The sequence below is a fragment of the Lissotriton vulgaris genome, chromosome 2_1 (genome assembly GCF_964263255.1).
Source record: "Lissotriton vulgaris chromosome 2_1, aLisVul1.2, whole genome shotgun sequence".
In the NCBI taxonomy this organism is placed as follows: domain Eukaryota; kingdom Metazoa; phylum Chordata; class Amphibia; order Caudata; family Salamandridae; genus Lissotriton; species Lissotriton vulgaris.
The window spans coordinates 763252025-763268193 of record NC_141687.1 but is presented as its reverse complement, the minus strand read 5'-3'; the positions used below and the strand labels follow the sequence as shown (position 1 = coordinate 763268193).

Genomic DNA, 16169 nt, shown 5'->3' with positions numbered 1-16169 from the left:
TAATAGATTGTAGAGTGCAGAATTCTCTGAGCCGATGGGCTTAAAGGCTACCCCAAGCGATTGCCTGTTTGGCTTACTGCAAGCATCCTCTCATCACATTTTGTGTTTTTTATGTAACGCTCTAAGTGACCAAGTGTATATCCAGACAGGAGTCCCTTGCTCACTGTGCCAATGGTACTAGACAAAAGAGCTCCAATCAGGGCAAAACCGTTTTTTAATTTCTTGTGTTCTGGTTCAGAGGGGACCTGGGTTGACCGTTCGGGCATGGCTGTTCCTACTGGAACAGGGTCAAGACTGATTTGCTTATGACTGGGTCTAATCTGAGGTGGCATGGTGGGCAAAATAACGGCGGGTTGGAATTGTACCAGAGCGATTGCCAGTAGTTAGACTTATTGCAAGCAACCTCTTCCATCATCTTTTGTGCATCTGACTGGAGTCAGTTTTCATTCAGGACCCTTGGGGATGACTCCTTCTTTGTGAAGGTAGGAGTACTCCAGAGAATTGACAAAGTTAAAATCCAAATTTGAAGCACTCTATTATAGAAAGTACGTTCACAGGACTATTAAAGAGCTACAAAAGTCCTGGGGATGTTTCATACGTATCAAGGAGGATCCTTTGAGGGATAGCAAGTGCTGTTGGAGAATTATGTTAGAGCAATGAATTGCTGAATCATAGCGGTCCCTAAAGATCAAGGAAGAGCAGGTCTCTGCAAAATCATAACCACCTGGATTGACGTTTCACAGACGTTTTAACAGGAGGCATAAAGAGATAAGCCACATTCAACTCCTTCGGGTAAAAAAAGTGCATGACCTATGATCAAGTTTGATCATGACAGGCCAAGACATCAAAGACGGAGTACTGAAGGGATTTAGAAACTGAAGCCCAATAAGACTAATAGAAAACCTATCTACTTTTTTCCAGACACTTACCAAGTCACAGAGAAATGGAAGAGAGCTCTCCTACCACTCTGGCATACATTTTTGGTAAAAGGAGCACAAGTAAAGCAAATCCTGCCGGCGAAGCTCATTGTGCTGAATGATGATAATAGGTATGTTTCATGGAAATCGATGGATGCTCGTAAACCCCTGGACTCGCTCCAATTCTGACCCACCACCTCGTTATAGATAAGCTTAAACCTTCTATACAAATGTGAGAAGACCTCTTCACTCATAATAAGTGGAAAATACTTTACTATGGCCTTGTATGAAGGAAGACATCTATATCTGCAATTTAGGGGTATTGTTATGGAAATGATAGACATCATGAGAAGTGATGATTGTGTGGGTCTAGCCAATATTATAACTGTGTCTTTAGGAGCAAGAACCTCAACATCCCTGTCTGCACCCGGACCTTGCATCCTTACACCCACTCTTCCCCCTCATTACCCCTGCTTCTTTTTAACCCCCACCCTCACATCCCTACAACTTTCTAATCTCCTACTCTTGCTTGATTCTGGGGTCCCGAATGGACATTCTGGAGATGGTGTTGTAGACTCCAGAGTTGAAAGTTGTGGCTGAGGGGAGAGTTTCACATGTGTCTAACCTCTTCGATGCAGTGGGCGTGTGCGGATGACGGTGGGGGCTGTCCGAACCACGCACGCATAGTTTTTTTTAGCACCGCAGTGGAATGTCGGCGGCGGCAAAGTGGCTAAAGGGGGCCCTTGTGTTTTCACATGGAGGACTACCTTAACACAAAAAAAGAGACTTAATGAAGATTAATAGATGTTATTGTTGCGATATAGTGTATAATGATGCCCCATCAGCAAATTTAGAAATAACTGATGTCGAACTAGTAACTGTTGGTCTGGATAACGTGCAAACCATGTTTCTTGCTTTCATGCTTAAAAAAAAGTTAAAAGAATGAAAGAAAAAAGATTCTATATACTTTGATGCATGTAAGAATGTACATGCCTAACCTAATGGGGTCCAGAAACACACAAGGACATCATTCTGAAGAAAGCATCAATGAGGCTTACGACCTAGAAACATTTACTCTGCAAACTGCTTTGCCTTTAACCAGTAGGATTAAGTGATTTTCCTGAAGGCCTAAGGGAAAGATCTCAGCAAATATCTGATTCTCATTCTAAATATAGAGATTGTATGTTGCCATAATTGGCATTATATTGACCTGGCAAAGGTGGCTTCTTTCTACCTGAAATATTTTCGTATTCCGTTTCTAGTATGCACAGAATCACCAAGCATGATTTGAGTCAAACGTGTCCTCTGTTACACACAGAAGCCAAAACAGTAGTAGCTGTGGTCTCGTGCCACATCGCATTGCTGAATCCAAGTCAAATGACTGGCCACAGAGGCATTCTGTTATTTTTATATTTGCTTTGTTGTAGTCATTGATATACCTGCTCCCCTCCAGGGATTGCAGAAATTAGGCCTCTCTTTCCAGAGCAACTGATACAATGTTGGACTGTGCAATATGCTAGTGGGTGACATTAATTATCTAATTAAGAGGCAACTTGAGCTGGTTATTAAACTTGTTTCGCCGCTGCTGTGTATGAAAGGTTGAGAACTGAATTGTTAAACATATTTGCAGTCATACGGGTGCAAATATACCACACTTTCTGGTACAGAAGTTTAGTCCTGACATGAAAAGACAAAGAAACAAAAACAAACACACACACACACACACACACACACAGAGGAATCTGGAGGGTTTGGGTGTAAGTGTACATCACCCAGTTATTTAAAAGACCTCTGAAGATCTCTAGCTCAACTGAATGACTATTCCTAGATGTGGGTACCTTTTTCACTGTACCATAGGGCTCAAGCTCCCAAAAGTGACGAGGACAATATAAGCCAAACTGATCTGTATTTGCTTGTGACCCTTATGGAACAGGCCAGAAGGCAGTTTGGTATGGCCTGTTCACACAAGTAGCAGTGTCAGTACTGATTTGCATAAATTGGTCACTGTCAAGAAAGCATGGTTATGAAAAAGAATGGGCTTGAATATAACCCCAAGTGATCGCTTGTGGCCGAGATGTATTCAAGCACTACATCCATCTCATAGTGCGACGCAAAACATGAAATTAATTAAAAACTTTAATCCATTACCGTGCTGTTTGTTGTATAACAATAAGCTAGAAACTTGATGGCTTTAAACGCCTACTTTCACTGAATGCCAAGGCATTTGGTTTCACCCTGACACCAACTTCACCATCATGGAAGAACAATAGTTACTTACCTGCAATCTGTGGTTCTCCAGTATTGGCCACTTTCATAGATTCACATGCCTGAATCATTCCCCGTCGTCGGAGTGGGAGTCCCACGGTACATAAAAAAGCAATAATATGCCATAATAACATAGAAAAACCCTGGTAATAACCAACCAGGAGTAAAGTAGCCCAAGCTACAGGAGAAAAAACTTCCACACTCATGACTATCCTAGTCATTTTGTATAGCCCAAACTGCAGCTAATCAGGCGACAGCACCCACCAGAAAGTTCTCCCCAGAGGCTCAGGCTCTTCGATTTTCTTGCATAGAAGTGATGGTAAACCAATCTAGCCTATGAGCCTCTGAGGGAAGGTGGGCGGGTTGCATGTGAATCTATGAAAGACACCAATACTGGAGAACCACAGATTACAGGTAAGTAACTATTGTTCTTCTCCAGTATTGGGGAGTCTTTCATAGATTCACATGCCTGAATCAGAGTAGATAGCAGTATATATCCATGCTTGGAAGACGCTATTTGTAGCTTAAGTTTGTACATATGAAAAACACAATCATATAATAAAATGTATAATTTCTAAAAGCATGAAATTTGCAGTTACGTGAGAACGTACATAATAATCAGCATGAATAGGCGTCTGAAAAGCAATAAGAGGAGGAGGGAAACAGAGGCTCACCTTATCTGAAAAGATTCTGCAGAACTGCTTGTCCCACTAAAGCATCAGTCTCGCTGGCTGCATCCAAACAATAGTGCTTGGTGAAAGTATGCCTGCTGGACCAAGTTGCTGCTCTGCAGATCTGCTTCAGAGGATCCAGCGAAAAGAGCAGTCAAGGAAGACACAGCTCTTGTAGAGTAAGCCCTTGGAGTTGCCTGTAAAGGTCTTCCTGCTTGTATATGGCATAAGTCAATAGCTGCAGAGGTCCATCTAGCTATTGTTTGTTTAGACACTGCATGTCCTTGTCGAATTTTTCCATAAGCGACAAACAATTGATCGGATTTGCGTATTGCAGAGGTCCTTTGCAAATAGAACATTAAACACCTCTTGTTGTCAAGTGTATGCAATGCCCTTTCCGCAGGGGATTGCGGGTTAGGAAAAAATGCTCTTAAGATGACTGGCTTGTTCAGGTGAAAGTCCGAAGGCACCTTAGGCATAAATTTTGGGTTCGTGCGGAGCACTACTGAATTAGACATGAACTGTAAGAAAGGTGGATGGACAGTGAAAGCCTGGACATCACTGACTCTTCTAGATGAAGTCTAAGCTAACAAAAGAGACCCTTTCCATGTTAGAAATTTTATATCCACTCTGTGAATTGGTTCAAAAAGGTGGCGCATGAGATGCCATGATGTAGGTGGATGACGTACCGGAGGAAACATTCTGAAAGGTCCTTTAAAGAACTGCTGCATTATTCTTGAAGAGTAAAGAGAAGTGGACCCATCCTGACGATACCTTGAAATGGCTGCTAGGAAAACCTTTAGTGTTGCGTGAGATAAACCTGATCTTGCCAGGTGTAAGAAAAAAACGCAATATCTGATCCGGCCTTCATTGAAAAGGATGAATCCGAGCTGAGTGACACCAGATACAGAACTTTTTCCGGTTAAGTCTGTATGTCTTTATCGTAGCAAGTGCTCTAGCTTTGGCTAGTACCTCCTTACAATCTGCAGAGATATTCAGATGGGCGAATTCAAGGTACTCAGGCGCCAAGCCACTAATTTCAGAGAAGCCGGCTTCGAATGGTAAATCTGACCATCCTGAATGGAGAGGAGATTCGGTATTGGTCGAAACTGAATTGGTTCGCACTCCGATGGGAGAGGCAGCTCGGTGAACCAGTATTGGCGAGGCCACCTGGGGGCGATGACAATCATGCGACACGGTTCTTTCTTCATCTTCCGGAGAACTCTGGGAACCAACGGTATCGGAGGAAAGGTGTAAGCATATATTTGAGACCAGTTGATCGAAAACGCATTCCCCTTAGAGTCTTTGTGGGGATGCCAGCTTGCAAAGAACAGGCATTTGCTGCTCTTCTTGGTCGCAAAGAGGTCTAGATCTGGATCAACCCACTGTTAAAAAATCCGATCCACTGTTAGTTAATTAAGTTCCCATTCGTGGGTGGACACCGTTGACCTGCTGAGGGTGTCCGCAAGAATGTTTGCAGTTCCTGGTACATGGACAGCCAAAAGATTGATTCTGTGTCGTATTGCCCATGCCCAGATTTCCTGGGCTTCTTGAGACAGACGAACCGACCGGGTTCCTCCCTGTTTGTTCAAATAATGCATGCTTGTAGTATTGTCTGTGCGAACCAATACCATGGCCCCTTGAATAACTGCGCGAAAGGACTTGAGGGCTAGGAAGATGGCTCTGAGCTCCAATAGATTGATGTGCCAGACCTTCTGTTGAGGGCTCCATCTCCCACTGACCGTCAGCCCTTGAAGATGTGCTCCCCAACCCTCGAGGGATGCGTCTGTGGTGATTGTGAAGTTTGGTGCGTCTTGAAGGAACGCGCAACCCTGTTGTAAATTTCTCTTCTGAATCCACCAGAGTAGAGCTCCTCGGATGCGAGGGGTGATTCGGATGAGATCTTCGAATGAGCCGGAGACCTGCAGCCATTGCAGGTTGAGTTCTTCCTGAAGACGCCTCATCCTGAGGCGGCAATTCAGTAGCAAAGAAATGCAAGACGAAATCATCCCCAGAAAAGATTTGAACTGTCGGATTGAAACTGACCTTCTGGATAGTAAAATTCGAGCCATGTCTTGTATCCTTTTTTGTCTCTCGTCCGATACGACAGCTCGGACCAGTTGTGTGTCCAAGGTTGCTCCAAAGAAAGCAGGTCTTTGGGACGGTTCTAGCAGTGACTTGCTGAGATTGATGGAGAGACTCAGTGACTGGAAGAGAGACAGACACCTTTGGACATGGTTGTCTGTGGTTGCATAAGAACTCGCCTTGATAAGGCAATCGTCCAAGTAGGGAAATATTTGTATTCCCTCCAGCTGGAGGTGTGCTGCTACTGGAGCCAGGACCTTCGTAAACACTCTGGGCGCTGAACGCAGCCCAAAGGGGAGGACCTTGAACTGAAAATCCCTGCCAGCTACTCTGAAACGCAGGAACTTCCTGTGACGGGGTAAAATGGGAATGTGGAAATACGCATCTTTAAGGTCCAAAGTGGCCATGTACTCTCCCGCCGAAAGAAGATACAGTATTTCTTGGAACGATAGTATCCGAAACGTTAGCTTTTTCAAGTACTTGTTGAGGGCACGAAGATCTAGAATTGGACGCCATTCCCCAGATTTCTTCTTTATTAGAAAGAATCTGGAATAGAATCCTGTTCCTCTCTGAAACTGAAGGACTTTTTTGATTGCTCCTTTTTTATCATCAGATTGATCTGTGAAAACAGCTCTTTGAGATGAACTGAAGGTGGGCACTTTGGGGGAACATTTGGAGGAAACTATTCAAATTTGAGGGCATGGCCCTTGGCCACAATGTCCAAGACCCACCTGTCCGACGTTATTGAGGACCATTTTGAGTAGAATTTTGAGATTCTTCTCCCAATTTTTATGTGGGAATGCGGCAGTAGCGGCGGCAGGTGATGAAACTCATTGTCTTCTATTTGAATCCTTTCCGCGGTAGGCAGGCTTTCTTTTGTTTTGGGAATAATTTGTGCAGCTCTGGCCGTAAGACTGGAAACGTTGGGATTGGTAACGTTGATTCCCTGGTCTCTAGGAAGATTGCCGATTATAACCTCCTCTAGTAGTGGACAATCCACGTCCTCTCGCACCCCGAAAGGGCGGCTTCCAAAATTGCAAGGTGCCAAGGGACATGGCTGTTTCCGTGTCCTTGTTTATTGTCTGCAAGGCTTCCTCTACCTGCGGGCCAAACAAAAATTCCCCATCGAAAGGCATGTCCAATACCTTAGCTTGCACCTCCTGGCAGATCGAAGTCGCTTTTAGCCAGACTTGCCTGCGCAGGACAGCAGCCCCCGCTAACTGTCTGAATCCAGTCAAAGCCACATCAACGGCAGAGTCAATCATCTCAGCTGAGATTCTCTCACCCTCCTGCAGTATTTTCAGAGCTTCTGCTTTGGAAGGTTCTGGAAGCATGTTGATATATGGCGAGATGTCAGACCACATTTGCCGGTCGTATCTGCCTAGAATGTCTAAAGAGTTGGCAGCCCGGACTGTAGTTGCTGCCAGTGTAGACACACGCTTCCCAATAGCATCCAGACGCCTGCCGTCTCTATGTAGTGGGGCTGCCATTGGGGAGGAAGGATTTCTGGATCGCTTCTGTGCAGCTTGTACGATCACAAAATCTAACTTCGCGTGTCCTATAAGGCAAGCTGGGGACTTTTCAGGAGCCTTATATTTTTTACCTATTCTCTGCAGCACTGGAGCGATAGATGCAGGAGTGGACATCACCTTAATTCCCTCTTTCCAGATGAAATCATTAATTGGTATTGACTTAGTCTGCTTCCTTGGCTGGTCCTTGAAATCATAGAGGAAGTATTCCTGTTGTGTAGTCTCCATCTGAATATGGAAACGTTGTGTAGCTCTTACCATAAGAAGATGGAATCCTCCAACATCCACTGGAGATGAATCTGCGGTAACCGGAGGTGAAGGAGAAGGTATTTGGACCTGATAATCGTCCCACTCCGACAACAAGGATCTGTCATCAACCTCACCTTCTTCTCTCTCTTCTTCGTCAGGCGGAGGAGGCCTTGGAGACCTGAAATCAGACATGGACGTATGCACCACAAGGCATAGGAGGCACAGAGTTCGCTGACTCAGAAGGTGGAAAACGTCTGTAATAGTCATTCAGCATGTGCTTTAGATTCGTTATCAATGCTACCGGCATCTGAGTGTGGGGACACTAGTAATATGTGATGTCACATGCTCAGGCGAAGGTTGGCCATCTTGATCGTCCTCTTCTTGGTACTTGATGTGCAATTCCGAAGGACTTGTTGCTGTTCCAAACCTTTCATCCAGGTCAGAATCTTCCTCAGTATCCCCAGAGTCCAGCAACTTGTCAGGGACCTGTAAGGGTACTGTTTGTTGTGACAGGTGTAATGGAGCTAACGGGTCTAATCCAGAACCGCGTCTCTGAAGCAAGGAAGGCTTCAGTGTTGATGTAAAAGCCGTAGAAGGTGACCAAACCTGCATGGTGGTAAATGTAGACAGTTGCGGCGTCAACAGAGGCACCGTCGACAGGCTCGTCGACGGAGGCTTGGATCCCGACGATGATAAGGTCATCGCTGACGAGGAAGGTTTCGTCGACGACGGAGTCTTCATTGACGATGGAGCCTTCGTCGATGATCTAGACGACGACGGTGTAGGTGTCGGCGACGAGCTCGTCGACGATAGAGCAACCGTCGATGGTGGCGTCGGCGATAAAGCTATCGTCGACGGAATCTTCTTATTAAGCCTGGCCGTAGACGGGGCGCGGACGATGGCAGATGAAGATTCTCTCGTAGACGCGATAGGCTTGACTGAGACATAGACCAACGTCGACGGCGAAGACGCTGTCGACATTATCATCTCTGGTTTAGGCGAAGAGAAAGTTACCGTAGACGTAGATGTTATGTCGACGGAAATCTTCGTCGATGAAGGAGTCGTCAACGGCGTCGTCGACAACAGGGTCTTCTTCTGAGGTAAAGTCTTCTCAGAGGTTGCTTTTTTAGGTAAATGTTTGGTCGCTCTTCTCGGGGTGTGGATGGCAAAAGTTTGCTCTTAGCAGGGAGAATAGCCTTCGAAGTAGAAGGCCTCTCAGACCCCTAGGAAGATTGTTGCTTCTTCACAATCTTGGCCCCAGGAGAAGATAACACCTCTTCAGCAGCTCTTTTTCTAGAAGCTGTAGTAGACCCAGAGGCAATACTGCCTACCTCAGAAACAGGATTATCTTGATCCTTGAGCTTTTGTAGCCACAAAAGCCAGCGGCCCTCCCTGTCCCTGAGGGTTTTCCGAGGGAAGGTCCTACAGATCTTGCAGTCCTTCACCTGATGGCCCTGGTACAGGCAGAAAATGCACTTCTTTTGGGGATCTTCTTTAAAAAGCTGGAGCTTACCACAAGGCCTGAATAAAGATTTTTTAGAGGAAGACATCCTAAAATCCAGGATCTTAAAGGAAAAAAGAGAAGTACTGAGCAGAGCTCAGGAAGACTCCCTTCACACGACGTGCGGTAGAAAATCTGAGAGCCTGAGCCTCTGGGGAGAACTTTCTGGTGGGTGCTGTCGCCTGATTGGCTGCAGTTTGGGCTATACAAAATTACTAGGATAGTCATGAGTGTGGACGTTTTTTCTCCTGTAGCTTGTGCTACTTTACTTCCTAGTTGGTTATTACCAGGTTTTTTCTATGTTATTATGGCATATTATTTCTTTTTTATGTACTGTGGGACTCCCACTCAGACGACGAGGAATGATTCAGGCATGTGAATCTATGAAAGACACCCCAATACTGGAGAAAACAGCTTTCCGAAAGGGACTTCAGAACTGCTTTCCATTCCTTGGACTCTAGCATCTGAATGTTGGTAATGCCCTGCTCCATGGCCTACCAGACTCCACATTGGCACCCCTTAAGGCAGAGGTATTCAAACTTTTCCAGGTTGAGCCCCCCCAGCTGAATTCCCCCAGATGTTGGGCCCCCCCACCACCCGACCGAAACCTCAGGAATACGGCACACCACATGATAGACTGCAACGCGCACACCACGGGCCATATCCGGCAAACAATCCTCAACACAACAAGAGTGCCTAGCAAACTGCAGGCCTGTGAGTGGGTGTGGCGAAATGACAGAGGCGTACCACACAGCTCAAAACACAATCCTCCAAGGCAAAGGAAGTCATCACAACCCTCCCCATCCATCATGTACACCTTGTCATCCACCAACTCCCCCACCATTCATTCCTTCCCTCCATCTGTGCCCCATCCACATCCAAACCCCTTCAACCACTTGAAAACCCATCCACCATCCATCCCTCCATCCATCATCTCACCCATCCATCCATCCCTCCATCCACCCCCTCACCCATCCATCCATCATCCATCCATCCCTTCACCCAATCCATCCCCTCACCAATCCATCTACTCTTCCACCCATCCATCCAACCACTCACCCCTTCACCCAAGCTATCATCCCACTCATCCATCCACTCCTCCATTCATTCATCCATCAACTCCTCCATTCATCCATCCATCCACTCCTCCATTCATCCATCCACTCTTCCACCCATCCACTCACTCACTCATCCATCCAACCACCCACCCTCTCACCCATCCAGCCATCCCCCCACCCACTCATCCATCCACCCAGTCACTCATCCATCCACCCAGTCACTCATCCATCCACCCAGTCACTCATCCATCCACCCACTCACTCATCCATCCACCCATCCATCCCTCCCGCTCTCCACCCTCCCCCCACTCATGCATGCACTCTCTGACCCATCCATCTCCATGCTCCTCTCCTCACCCATCTATGCACACACCTGCCCATCCACTCTGCCAATCATTCATCCATGTCCTCACTCATCCATCCATCCATCCTCCCCCTCTCTCTCCATTCCCCCCTCACCCAGCCACCCATCCCTCCATCCACCCTTCACCCATCCACCCACTCATCCATCCATCCATCCACTCATCCACTCATGAATCCATCCATTGACCTCTCACCCACCCCTTCACTCCTCCATCCATCCCTCCGTCCATCCACCCTCCTCAATCACCCATCCATCCCCACATCCACCCCTTCACTCATCCATCCATCCATCCATTCACCCCTTCACCCATCAATACATCAATACATCCATCCATCACCTCTCTCATCCATCCACCCACCGACTCGTCCACCATCCACCCCCCCCATCTACCCATCCACCATTTCACTGATCCATCCATCCCTCCACCCATCCATCTACCCTTCCAACCATACACACATCCATCCACTCCCATCCATCCCTCCACTCATGCATCCATCCTCTCTCCCACCATCCATCCACCCCTTCACCTATCCATCCATCCCCTCACTCAACCATCCACCATGTCACCCACACATCCACCATTCCACCCATCACTCCACCCATCACTCCACCCATACATCCACCACTCCACCCATACATCTATTCAGCCACATGGCAACATAACGGACGTCTGGTGGCCGGCTCCACCCGACATCCCTCGCTCTCCCTCTAGCTGCCTCTGTCTCCCTCGCTCTCCTTATAACTCCCTCACTATGCCTCCCTCGCTCTCCCTCTGTCTGCCTGTCACCCTCCCTCGCTCTCCCTCTGTCTCCCTCGCTCTCCCTCTGTCTCCCTCGCTCTCTCTCACTCCGTTTCCCTCGCTCTCCCTCGGTCTCCCTCCCTCACTCTCCCTCGCTCTCCCTGTCTGCCTCAGTCTCCCTCGCGCTGCCTCCCTCGCCCTCGCTCTGTCAGCCTCTGTCTCCCTCCCTCGCTCCCCTCTGTCTGCCTGTCTCCCTCCCTCGCTCTCCCTCCCTCTGTCTGTCTGTCTCTGTCTCCTTCCTCCCTCCCTCTCCCTCTTCATCTCACCATGCCTGTGTGTGCCCGGGCTGACACAGCTTCTGGGCACACACACACACTCAGCCAGGCAGCCGCACCCGAGCACTTCACACCTCTTTAAGAGACCATTCGCATGCTAATGAGCTTTGTTCAGCTCTTAGGCCCCTGCAGCCCCACTCTGACGGAAATCGCCCGCACTCACAGAGAGTCTCTACATTGCGCTGCACAAAGGGAAGATCGGAGTGGAGCGCGCGCCCCCCCTGGGATGGTGCCGCGCCCCCCCAGGGGGGCGCGCCCCACAGTTTGAAGAACCCTGCCTTAAGGCATCCTATACATCGTAGCATGTCTCATCCAGGGCCTGAAGAAATGTGATAACATCAACTCCATCATGGCGGAACTCCATTGGCTCCCCTTGTCAGCCCGCATCATCTTCAAAACCGGCTGCATGATTTACAAAGCCACCATTACCAGAGCCCCAGCCTTTCTTTCAGAGAAGCTCACCATCTCTGGTGGTTCTCAGTGCACCCGCAGCCAGGATACTATCAGACGCAGAATAAAAAGTGTAAAAAAATAAAAATAAAACTATGCTGCAGGCCTTTTCCAACTAGGAACCCAGGATCTGGAACAACAACCCTGCATTACTCAGGGCCGCCCGCACAGCTACTCCAATTTAGAATAGTTAAAGACCCACCTTTTTAAACACCACTACATAACAAAGCATTATTCATCCATAACCCAGCTACCTCCCCTAACACTCTGCTATCTTTGGGCTAGATTTGCACTATAAAAGTGCCATATACATACAGAAAAATACCAAAAAAGCAGAGAAATTCAGTGAGCACCACAGACATATCTATCATAAGTCTAATCTAAGATTTTGACTTTTAGTGCTTGTATTATTTTTGGTTTCAACATGTCATTAAATTATAGGTATCCCAGTTGTGTTTGAAATTACTGTTTATGCATTTTTATGTATTTATACATTAAAAACAACAAAGACACAAAACACAGCAATATAATGCTCTCCTTACCTTATTGCCATCAGCAAAGTACGCCTGCGAAGAAAAAAGAAAGATGGTTACATGTGAAATTGAAATAGAAATATCCCCTAAAAGATTCACTCTTCTTCGATGCCCTCCTTGTTGAACAATATAAGTTTCAGATTTATGGTCACCTGACCTAATGTTTTTTTAAAGTATGGTATATTAAAGTATTTCAAGGTATTGCCACCAGTCACAGCATGGATAGGCAGATGAGCCTAGGAAGGCTCTCACTTGAATATAAGTTCTCGGAAGTCCACAACCTTCAATGGATCCTATTCTGACAGGCAGAGATGGGTTCATCCCACTGCCAACTTGATTCTATAGGAAGAAAACAGAACTATGCAATATCTGGTGTTTAGTAGCCCCGATAGTGAGGATGGTTCTCTGTAGCATCTGATACACTTTCCTGATGTGTGCTAAATGGATCCCTCAGCTAGAGAACAGCAAGGTCATGAACATAAGTGGTCAGTGAAATCATCCAGACCAGTCACGCCTATGTTCACAAGCCACTGGAAAGTACAGGGTCTTACTTCAACCCAAATGGCATCACTGTGAACTGAAAGTGGCTCACAAACGTCTATTGGATACTTTCTGTCAGGAAAAGTGGCCAATATTCATAAGTCAAATCAAAGGTACATGAGAAAGCTGCAGCTCTCAGCTTGTGCACAAGCTAATCAGCTCTAGGTAGAGGGTCAGTGCCTGACTTAGTGACAGTCACAAAGCCTCTGCAACCCACACAGAATCCAGGCAGTGGCCTACAGATGCAGGTTTACTACAGAGCTCAATCAAACCATGGTTCAGCATATCAGCTGCTTTGCTTTGAAGTTAACTCTGAAACTCTAAATATTGTTTTGTATAGACAAATGCAGAAATTTACTATTTTTAGCGCTGGGAATCCCTGCAAGCACTGCAAATGGGAGCACTGTTCAAGTTTCATGTCTTTAGTTCAATTTTCTTGCCTTAAAATGTTTTCGTGCTGAAAGATGATGTAAGTTCATCACAAAAACCCTTTCTGTTGTGGTCGCCAACAGTGTTAATGTACACAAGTGGGGTGTAACCCCAAAGTTTCAGTGCTAAGCCAGAGCAACAGGTGTGAGTTAGTTCTGCATCAAACCCTAACACCAAATAAAATTAGGCCCAAAAAGGGGCAAGCGCATGATTTTCCAAGCACAACATGTAATATCCGGTACCGTATACTTTTTGCAAATCTTACCTTTGCTGTTTGTCATTGCTATAATATCTGTACTCTCCTGTTTTGGAGGATGTTCCTCCAATACAAATCTCTTGTTCGATACCGCAAGCTCACCCTAGCATCACGGCTCCACGTTGTGCTAAACAGGGTTTTTTTGCAAGTGCAGCTGATGGTCTCATTAATATGCAACTCTTCAGAATTTTGGGTAGCCTGAATCTGAGTAAATCTACACCAAACTGTGCCTAGACCCACCAGCTTGTCATTTCTGTGTGAACAGACCATTGAACTGCTGCAACACCGCCTACGCTGCGCTGATGGGAAACAGGAATAGAGGTTGTCTTTCACGGAGTCATACTGGACAATGATGTTACAACGCATGCAATTACAATGCATGCTTTTACAACGCAGCCTTTACATCGCAACTACCATTACATTGCATGATTTTACAACGTATGTCATTACAACGCATTTTTAAAAGCTATCATTAAAACGCATTCCATTACAACGCATTCCATTACAATGATACCTTTACAACGCATAATACTTTTAGGGCAAACAGTAGGGTAAGTGTTGGAAAGTGTAGGGGTAAAAATTACTATTCCCACTCCAGTGAGTTCAACAGTAGGGTAAGTGTTGGATAGTGTAGAGATAAAAATTACTAAGTGTAGGATAGTGTAGGGGTAAAAATTACTTTTCCTACTCCAGTGAGTGCAACAGTAGGGAAAGTGTTGGATAGTGTAGGGGTAAAATTACTATTCCTATGTACGCCATACCCACTCTAATACTAAATAAATCTCCATTACTTACCTTATAATGCGTTGTAATGACATGCGTTGTAGTGACATGCATTGTAGTGACATGCATTGTAATGGCATGCATTGTAATAGCATGCACTGTAATGGCATGCACTGTAATGGCATGCATTGTAATGGCATGCATTGTAATGGCATGCATTGTAATGGCATGCGATGTAACAGTTGCTTTGTAACGGTAGGTCGTTGTAATGACTGCGTTGTAATGGATGTTTCCCGTCATACTTCTGACTTCAATGCGGGGTGACAAGTAAGGGATCAAATTTAACCTCCTCAGCTGCCATTTTTGTTACCTCACTTAATCTTTGCTTACTCCAGATTATTAAACTATACTTACTTCAGCCACAAAGACATTTACTAAGACGTATGACACTAATTGTGGACTTTTTACTTTCTAGAAAAATCATATTATGGTTATGCTTCCCTCAATACTCCGATTCCTAATATCGTTTAAGTATAACAGCTATTTTGGAGTGAAATGTACCTCCCACTACTGCAGTCCTACACATATTCGGAGAAGTGCAGGATGCTAAAAACTATTATGCAAATAACGATGTCTTCACAAACTTACTACAAATGCATCTGTATGTTCATCTGGTTCAATTTCCACGTCATCTTGCACTTGCTCAATGGTCAACTCTTCCAGAGGCTGGGGCTGAAAATAAAAAAAAGGTTATTAAATAGCACGAGATAAAAGCAAAAAAGGCTGACATGCACATTTCATTGGCAATACATAAGGAAGGGTGGAAAGCTATTCCACTTTTTGGGAAAAATCAAGGTAGGAGAACGTTAATCCTGGGTTTCTAAAAAATAAAATGACAACACTCTGTTACTGGTTACTTATTATCATAAACAGATTAAAAGTAAATAATATATGCTATTGAACCATACCAATAACTGTGTGAAGAACCTTGAAAGTACAAAATGTGAAATACCTTGTATGCTAATGAAAGAAATGTTGCTATAAAAATACAACAGTGGGACAGATACTCCCACTCTTTAAATTTATAGCGGATGCTGTTCTAGAGGGAAATAAAAATGTGCCACTGGGATATAACTGCACTGTCTCCTATAAAATAATATGTCTACACCTGTGTATAGACTCAAGTCACGCATAGAGAAATAGGTGGGGCAATTGCTAATGCATTAAGGGCGCACTCTTTTGAAGAGAAGAAAAACTGTTACCTTTACCCAGTCCTGCATCACTAAAAATCACCAACAATAAACACCCTAGAATGTTGCTTTGTTTGATAATGTCTGCTTGGACTTTGAGGCTTACGGAATACCCAGCACCGATTATATAAATCTGGTTCAACTATTTTTTGCATCAAATTTGCCTTTATTTCATTTGGATATTTTTAGTGAACTGTAAATGTCAAATACTCTCATAATAAAAACAGCCATTTTTCAAGTCAACATTAAGGAATGAGCCCATATGAGGTAAATTA

At 45.4% G+C, this 16169-nt stretch overlaps 1 protein-coding gene across 1 annotated transcript in view; it reads right to left on the bottom strand.

The window, feature by feature from the left end:
- The window catches only part of BBS5 (Bardet-Biedl syndrome 5), a 198582-nt gene that overhangs the window by 16389 nt on the left and 166024 nt on the right, over positions 1 to 16169 (bottom strand). Inside the window, exons 10-11 of the mRNA XM_086956075.1 lie at positions 15293 to 15376; positions 12706 to 12729 (exon numbers count right to left, since the gene is read on the bottom strand). Coding sequence (XP_086812201.1) covers positions 12706 to 12729; positions 15293 to 15376 — 108 coding nt within the window. The remainder of the gene's footprint in view (positions 1 to 12705; positions 12730 to 15292; positions 15377 to 16169) is intronic.